The sequence below is a fragment of the Labrus bergylta genome, chromosome 17 (genome assembly GCF_963930695.1).
Source record: "Labrus bergylta chromosome 17, fLabBer1.1, whole genome shotgun sequence".
In the NCBI taxonomy this organism is placed as follows: Eukaryota; Metazoa; Chordata; class Actinopteri; order Labriformes; family Labridae; genus Labrus; species Labrus bergylta.
In genome coordinates this window covers 17,147,608-17,156,860 of record NC_089211.1, presented here as the reverse complement: position 1 = coordinate 17,156,860, position 9,253 = coordinate 17,147,608, and the positions used below count along the sequence as shown (strand labels likewise).

The window sequence follows — 9,253 nt, the reverse complement described above, 5'->3', positions numbered from 1 at the left end:
AAGGAGCCACAGGTCAGAATCGAACCCGTGCACGCACCAACCACTGTGACACCAGCGCCCCATGGCACAGTTCTTTTTAAGCAGACTCTTGAATTTATCTAAGCTTGTGTCCTGCTGAAATTAAAATTTGGTCAGCATTTTTATTGCAAATAAAAACATGGATACAGTAGAAGGGTTTACTCCTCAGAACATTTTTGATTAACAATGTCAGACGGCTCGCTGTACTTTTAATGGAGTACATGACTAACTGTACAGGACAGGCTGTCATCTATCTATTAGCGATGCCTGACGAGAGATATCCAACCGGCTGTGTCAGAATTATCTGACGGCTTTCCGTTTCGTCATCTCATTTTATCAGGCGCCATGAAAAGCGAGTTACGAAAAAAGAGCCTCGCTTTGGTGACTCAGAGTTCAGCAGCAATTGAAGCAATCATCCGGAGATAATTTAGAAAACAGCACTCACACACACACTGATTCTGGGTGAGTGTGAAGGAACACATCAAGTGGCTCATTGAGACACTGAAGGCTGAAAAATAATTAGGTCAATTCTTTTTTTTTTTAAACTCAATCCGAGGACTTCAGCCCCTGTTCATGGGGCTAGTGACATAACCACCAGGCTATCAACACTCCCCAATTTGGTCAATTCTGAATGAAAACTAAGAAAGAATCAGTACAAAGATAGTTCTAAAGCAATAGATGGAAACCTAATGATTTCCCTTGCAGGTTGGGACCTCAGTGTAAATGATCTGTTTTCAAGATTTTTCATTTCAAAGTGTGTTTTTCAGAATACGTTAACGTGTTGAGCTCATGGTGCTGCTGGAGGAAAAGTCAGGGAGAGGCGACCCAACAAAACAAAAGTCTCCGACACCGTAAAATAGTAGCAAGTTTGTTTAATTCACAAACTGACGACAGGGTCAGGATTCACATCACATCATACATTATACACATATCCCTTACAGCCAAATATGCACTCTTCAAAGAAGAAAATGGATGGGTGGTCGTGCACAAGGAGATTAGTGTTTATTTGAACATCTCATCTAAACTGTAGTGTAAGAGTGTGTAGTGTCCGACTGTAGCGTACCGCTGGTGTGTGTGTGTGTGTAGTGTTTCGCTTGTGAACGCTGGTTGTGCACGTTGAAAAAAGGGAAGCATAACAAATGCTTTCCCATCATCTCAAACGAGAGTTATTTATATATGATCTAAACATAAACAACTTTGTTTATATGCATTGTTGTGTGATACCTGAGAGCTGTGTGTAATGTCAGAATGGTTCTGTCAGTCACTGATGAGAGACGGAAACAGCTGTAAGAGGTACGTGTACACAGTTATTCCAAAAAGCATCCTTTTTTTTCACAACAACACAACAGAGGCAAGGCAACTAAACAACACAAATGGTACATTTGAGACCACTGCATACCTCGTTTGACTTAAAAGGCAAACCATGGCTCTGTTGATTGATAGGGAAACAGACCGATTAGTCCCTGAAGCGACACACTTCCTCCTCTTTACATTTGAATGGGTTTTGGTAGAGAGTACTAATTAAGACTCGTTTCGGATAAAGCAGATTTTCAGGAACAAGAAAAAAAGAAAAAAAAAGGTTTCACATGTAAACAGAAAGGAAAATTTGCATTAGATCACGTAACACAAACTCGTAACTTGGCTACTGGCTATTTGATCTGAGAGAAACATGTGAAAACAAGCTGCGTCATGTGCTGAAAAGCTTTCAATATTTTCCCCTCAAATGATGCTACTAAGAGTTTAGTGCACACATGCCTGAGCTTAAACAAACTGGAAAATACAAATGAATTAAAGCAAAAAAAACAAAGCAAAGTTAAACTGTCTTTATCTTTGGGTTTTGAGGATACATCCCCAAATGTTGAAATAAAAAAAAACCACAATAATGCCTTTTTTAAAATCATTTCAGGCTTAAATTCCGATTCGTGTGCACACAGCAGGTTTAAAACCTCAGTACTAAAATCCCTTTTTCTTTTCTTTTGTTTTAAGAAATCAAACAACTACACTTCTCCAATGACTAACGGCAGATTTTAAACATTATGTTCTCCCCCTAAACTAACCCTTGTACAAAACAACCACAAGACCAATCATATTAAACTCATGAAGCCTGCTAGCATGCAGATACTCATAAGACTCGAGTAAAGGGGAAAAAAAATCGAGGAAACACTTTCAGTTATTTACAGATTTGTGCTGTAATTGTCAGTTTGAATACTTTTTTTTTTAAAGTCAGGCATTTCCCCACAATTAAAGATGTATCTAGCCTTCTTCAGAACAATTCAAAAGGATCAATTTATCACAATAAAACAAATACCGTACCGTAATTACACACTGGCCTTTTTATGTCCTTAAATATCGTGCTTTGTCTAACTGTCTAATGACTGAACTGAAAAGCTCAGATATACTTTCTTTTGCAGCACTAGTTTTAACTGCTACTTTTGTTTACTTTAACTGCAAAAATTTACCTTTTTTTTCATCCTCTTTGAAATATTTATACATTCCTAGCTGGTGAAAAGATCTTACATGAAACGTTGCAGTGTTAATTATTAAATAAACCTCAATGCTACACACTGCATCCTCTAATTTAGTCAGCTCTTTTCACACTGAGTTACCTGAAGTCAGTTATTTACATTTTACAATCACATTAATTTCTGTTCAGAATTCCTCAAAGGCTCTTGGGTGTAAAATAAGTACCTCACATTTTTCCCTGGCAGCAACTAAGGGGCAAATAATAAATACAAGAACAAGATTTAAAACATAAAAAAAAAAAAAAAAAAAAAAACTTACAATCAATGCTAAGTGGTAACAATCTGCTTTACATGCCAGGTTTCTAATAAAGGACTGAATCCAACATCAACCTGTTTGGTTACCAGTAGGTCAGGACAACAAGAATGCAGCAGTGTAAGTACATTAATTCACTCAGTACCATTGTTTTTGTAGTGACGGAGGGGGGGGGGGGGAGCATGGAGGAAGAGGTAGAATGGATGGAGGGAAAAGACATAAAGAGGAGGGTTTAAAAAGGCAGGTGCTTCACTCTGGAGCCCCGTTTGTCGTTCCCGTCATCCTCTCTTCATCCCCCTGTTTCTGGTGTTGAAGTCTGGCGTAGGTCACTGCGTCTCCCCTGACAGACGAAAGAAAGAAAGAAAGAAAGAAAGAAAGAAAGAAAGAAAAGGATGCGAGGGAGGGAGAGTAATAGAAGTTATGACGAGGGAGAGGTGGATAAAAAGAAAGGAAGAGCGTGTTTGACAAAAGAGGATGACAAAGTTAAGTGCAAGATTATGACACTGCTCAGTGCTCACCTTGTCAGGAGTTAATTTGTGTGAATTAAGAGGTTCATTAGGGCTGTTAGATTTTTCAAGCATAAATCAAATTATTGTTAACTGGTTATAATGTGGGATACTGATTTTAATAAGAGAGTCTGTTATAATACCTGAGGGAGACATAAACATAAGAGTAACACATTTACTCACATTCTGAAAAAAGGTGTAAAATCAGGAAAGAGATTTGATGATTTCTCTGACTCTTCATAACAGATTGCTTCATCATTGTAATTTGATCGTTTAAAAAAGGACATCTTACTTTTTGCCCAAAGACGCGAGGCCGTACAGAACTCCCGTAGCAAAGGCGATGGCATTTCCAAACAAGGTTGTAAAGGAGAAACTCAAGAAAACAGGAAACAGAGCCATCCTGAAAATGAAGCAACCGAGAGGACGGACGACACAAGACAAAGCAAAAGTCAGTAAGTCATATAAAGTACACGCTGTAGATAGAACAACCACATCCCCCCCCCCCTCCCCCCAGAAAAAAATATGTCCTACAGCTTATGCAATGTTAATAACTATCTGAAATTCACATTCCAAAAGCTTAATTTTTTATACAGTCAAGTACAGTCTCCAATGACATTATTCTGAGTACAATGCATAGTTGTGCTCACCCGCAGTAGAAGAAGGCTTTCTGCCAGGGTTTGAATTTGTCTGCACGGGCTGCGACTGCATTAGCGAACTCTATGAACTGGCAACAGAACGGGACTTCACAGAGAAACAGCACGAAGGCGTTCGACCTTGAGACAGGATGAGAGGACACAAAGACCGAAGTGAATCAAACTGTGCAACTTCTGTCTCAAACACTGTACAGCTCTGAATCACACGATGGAAACCTGGAAACAAACACTGGCAAATGGGTAAAAAAAAGAAAGAAAAAAGATCCATCATGCATGCTGCCACTTCCATAATTCAATGTGTGTAGTTCACTCTTTTCAGAACATGAATCAATCAATTAATCATTATTTGTATAGCGCCGATTCATCACAAGTGTTATGTCGAGGTGCTTCACAAAAGAGCATAGGGAGATGGGATAGGATGCAGGAAGGATTTCTCCCTTGTACTCCTGGTGTTCCTGTTGTCCACACTTCCTTTGCCATTGAGGTGGAGGTCGGATCAGGCTGTGCATGAATGAGGACAGGGGTGGTTGTCGGGACGACACAGTCCAATGGTGGTGACTGGGGGGGGATCAGGGACGTCGGGTGGTATCAGCATTGTTTCCGGTGTTGTTGTGTTCCTCGGTTGTCCAGCACTTCGGTCAAAGTGAAGTTTTTTTTTGTAACGTGCTTTATAAATAAACTTAACTTGGTAAATTTGATTAAGCTGTGATATCCTTCTGTTATTCTCAGATTATAAATTGTTTTACAAAGTCTCTGTCTAATCTATCAATGCGAGCAGTCACAGGGAGTTTCTGTAGCATGATCAAAAAAGACTTGAAATTTGGAGGAAAATCAAAGCAGTCTTTGGCTCAACATGTCCATGAGAAGAATTCCTCCACACCTCTGTCATCTGAGCAGTAGGTGTGGCCACATGAGACTAACTTCTCACTATAATGAAAGGGAATACTGTGACAGGGAAATGTAAACAAACACGCTCCACAAGTGCGTTACTCATAGGATGAATATGTATGACAAAAACTGATCATCTGCAAAGTAAAACTGACAACGTTGTAGCGAGCAAGTTGACATGAGCTTAATACAAAAAAAAAACATTATGTGTTCGGAGTAGAGCGAGATGTAATGTGGAAGCTTCTGATCCTGTACACTGAGATCAAATAGAAATGTCCAGGCTCACAGAATGTGACAAAGTTAATTGATGCTTGCTACGTTAAAGTAGGGTAAAAAAAGAAATGTAAGACTTACACCATCCAAACTCCTGCAGCGATATTTAAAGGGTTCACGGTGACGCAGTTCCACACTCCTGCGACGGCACAAGCTGGAGGATATGGACAAAAGATGAAGCCGGTATCAATAAAAGTACATATCTGACAGTCATGCCATTGTACAAAAAATAGTTGCACATGTAAAAATAAAAAGGGGGGAGAGGGTTGTCTAGATTTTATAGATCTGGCTATTTGTTTTAAAAGCTGTGATACCGTACTGAGTTTTCTTTAATGCTGCTCCATTACAGCAGGCTACATTAACCGATCAGTTAACATTTATACAACCTTTTGCTGAGGTTGTAATTGATGTATATTTTACAATGTTCCTCACACACACAGGGCCATTGGGACCTGTGTAATCATCCTTGGTCTAAACAAATTGTGTACACTGCAGCATGACATGAGCTAAAGGTAAAACATGCATCATTTTACTGGTCACAGGACAACTGACAGTGTGTTCACAAGCTGAGCAAAAGGTGTAAAATGTGCACATTATAGGGTGTAAATAATGTGTAATGGCAACATCACACAATGACTGTACAAAGGTGTGATCTGAAGTAATTAACACCGAATCAGCAATTAAAGACATTTCAGTCCTAGAAGTACCAAAAAAAAAAAAAAAAAAATTAGCGGATTATCGGAGGAGTGCCACTGTCAGGTCTTTGGTACTCTGTTTTCTGCCTGACTGACACATGGGGTAGAACAGCCATGCGATGCAACTAAAGATTATTTCTTGAATTTGTTTAGCATTTTCATGGTTTAGTGTGCATTGCACCATCTGGTTTTTGTCCCCAGAAGTTTTCAAAGAGCTCAATCCAACATCATTTTATAGTTTATTTGGACAAACCTCCAAAAAAAAAAAAACAAGTCCGAAAAACGAACTAATACTGAGGCAAAGAACTAGAATTGAAGTTTGAACCTTTGAATATAGATGCTGAAACAGCTGCTGATTAACGGACTAATCAAGAAGTCATCTTCAGCACAGCGTTGAACTCTATTTAGGTTGACAAATCTACCTAACCAAGTGTTAACTGTACTTTTTTTTTTTTTACTTTTATTACTAAGAAGACAGAGAGCAGCTTCAAGGGACACATTGTTAGACAACGTCACCAAAGGTCAAACCTGAGGGATGACGTAAAACTTCTGACAGCTACAGTCAATACTCTTAACGCAGGATAAGACGATCCTATCTGAGAGTCAACAGTGCACAGGAGTTTCAGTCTGAAACACCAGAGTGAGAGGAGAGAGCAAATATGCCTCGTGTCTCTGTGAACAGTCATGCCACACAAACAGTGGAAGCATCAGGTATTATACCCTGCTCCTTTAGACAACCCAGCCTCCTTAATAATACAGAGCCACATTGAATATGCAGCGTCCCAGGTGGTGAATGTGATACAGGCTGAGTGACTCTGGTGTCACTGTGAAGGAGAGACGGAGAGAAGGTCTGCAATGCTGATGGAAAAAAAAAAAAAACTGCAAAGCCAGCAGCAGTCACAATCTCTTCTCTCTCACGGCTCCTGAGGGAAAAGATGCACTTGCTGTGTGATCACATTATAAAGTGAATCTAAAAAATAATAAATAAAACAGAAGATGTTATAGAACTGGCAAGCCATGAAAACAGATTACGCCAATGTAAAACAGTGGCTGCTGCAGTGAGGGGACAAAGGGCAACAACAAAAGCTTCTTTTTTTTTTTGTCTAACCTGGGTAAGCAATGTTAATAGCATCATAATAAATGAGTTTTAAACACGTTTTTACTCCTACAATAAAAATTATCTTTCTGACCTATTTCACCCCTGATCCTCACATAAGTAAAGCTGAGGACACACTAAACAAACCAGTAGCTGAATAATCAATCACTTTAAAATGACAACAAAAATACACAACATGCAATGTATGTGCATTTGACTAGGCATGATTTAAAGGGTTAAATTACACACAAAATACAATTTAAACTACTTACAAATTCCTCCTAACACCCCGGCTATTTTGCAGAGCCATCGGTACCACCAGGTCATGCCATCATCATCGGGAGTGGGTTTAGTGGACGCTGCAGTCTCTTCAGAGCTCATTGTTTAGCTGTTAGCTGATGCTACCCAAATCCAGTATTTACAGATGTTAGCCTGAGGCGAAACGACTACACTAAGTTAGCTATTCTCAACAAAGGAACTGCTGACTATCTTATTCTACGCAACTCAGCAGGTCATATCAGTAACATAGGTCCGGTTGTTAACTTTTAAGGATCTTCTTTTCCCCCTTTGTCTGGGTCTGGGGCGGCTGTCTGATGTTGCCAGCGACTTTTCTCACAGCTTTCCCCCCCACCGGCAGTCAGAGCCAGCTAACCCGGCTAGTCCAAAACTACCTTTTAATTTAAAAAAAAAATTACCATAAAGTCCCTAATTTCAATAACTGTACACTATTCACCCGATTTGTTTGGATTTACGTAGCTGTTCCGTTGTTCTCCGCCTCGCCTGCTGGCTCAGACGATGACAGCGTTGCATTGTGGGAGGGCTTTCATCTGCGTCACATTTTGTTTACATGCAGTGTGTACAGGATGTGAGTACATCAGTGAGTACAGGATGTCTCACTCACTCTTATCTCATTTTATATTTCTGCCATAATTTTACATTTCATACTGTGCAATATTTATTTTTATATTTCTGCAATATCTTACATTTCATACTGTGCAATATTTATTTTTATATTTCTGCAATATCTTACATTTCATACTGTGCAATATTTATTTTATATTTCTGCAATATTTTACATTTCATACTGTGCAATATTTATTTTTATATTTCTGCAATATCTTACATTTCATACTGTGCAATATTTATTTTTATATTTCTGCAATATCTTACATTTCATACTGTGCAATATTTATTTTTACATTTCATACTGTGATATATTTATTTTATATTTCTGCAATATTTTACATTTCATACTGTGCAATATTTATTTTATATTTCTGCAATATCTATTTATATTCTGTTATGCTACTACCTGTAAATAACTCCTACCATACATTGCCCATCCTACCTGAATGAGAGTTCCTTTTTTAAAAAAAGTTTCTTCTTTTGTTGTTTTTAGCTGTGGATGCTTGTATGTGTGCAATTCAAGGTGAAGCCAAATAATTTCGTTGTACAATTGTATAATGACAATAAAGACATTCTATTCTATTCTAGGATGTAAACATGGTAATACTTTAATACATTTTCTCATAATAATGGAAATATACAAACCCAAATGAACCAGTGTGGTGAGATTTAAACGTTGTAATATATAAATTGATGACCTGCTAGTTGTGGCTTCAGGTCTCCATTAGTGCCCCTAATGTCTATTAGTTTAAAAAGAAAAATACATGCAAAGCTCATTTTTAAATATTATGAGGAATTTGTAAATATGTATTTTTTTTAGTATGAATTCCCTTTGAGAATTACAATCCTTCCCAAAGTGGGGAATCCTCAAGTTGTCAAATACAACTGCATGAAAACTGGATTGTAAGGCTTACAACTAGCTTGTTGCCAATCAACTTTTTTCAGGAAATAAAAAATTGCATCCTGGCAAACTGGTTACACACCTTTTGCTGATTCTTTAGCACGCGTACTTTTTTCAACAGATAGAAAAAGTCATTGGGAGAGCTGCAAACTTACATAAACATCGTTTTTTTTTTTTTACTAAATGAATTAACTGTAGTTAGGAGCTCCAAGATGTCAAACATTAGTGTACTAGTGAAAAATATCTAAGTATCTAAGATATTCTAAAAATATCTAAATATCTAAGTTTACAAATAATATTTTGAAAAAATTGACAGGTTAAAACCCACACAAGCACTCTGTATTTTGTCCGCACATCATTAGTTAAATGTGCTGCATTTACTGGTCGATGTGAACAGGAGGAATTTAGATATAATCGGGGCAGCTGATTGTTTAATGACACTGAGATAGCTGAAAAACAATGCTTTGAGGTGGATAAAACATAACTGATTTAATTCACAACCCTGATGAGCAAAGCAACAAAAATAATCTTTTTATCACAAG

The 9,253-nt window shown here is 38.0% G+C and overlaps 1 protein-coding gene across 2 annotated transcripts; it reads right to left on the bottom strand.

Annotated features, from left to right (window-relative positions):
• Positions 1–875: 875 nt before the first annotated feature.
• cacfd1 (calcium channel flower domain containing 1) lies at positions 876–7,720 on the bottom strand. Of its 2 annotated transcripts, none has more exons than XM_020634664.3 (5): positions 7,177–7,720; positions 5,195–5,267; positions 3,947–4,072; positions 3,592–3,699; positions 876–3,133 (listed from the first exon to the last, which is right to left on the bottom strand). In XM_020634664.3, the coding sequence occupies exons 1-5, from the start codon at positions 7,283–7,285 to the stop codon at positions 3,043–3,045; spliced, it is 507 nt and encodes a 168-aa protein (XP_020490320.1). In that variant the 5' UTR covers positions 7,286–7,720; the 3' UTR covers positions 876–3,042. The 2 variants fall into 2 exon arrangements, with proteins under 2 accessions (XP_020490320.1, XP_065821798.1); XM_065965726.1 differs by lacking the exon at positions 876–3,133 and adding an exon at positions 3,141–3,442.
• Between the last annotated feature and the right edge of the window lie 1,533 nt (positions 7,721–9,253).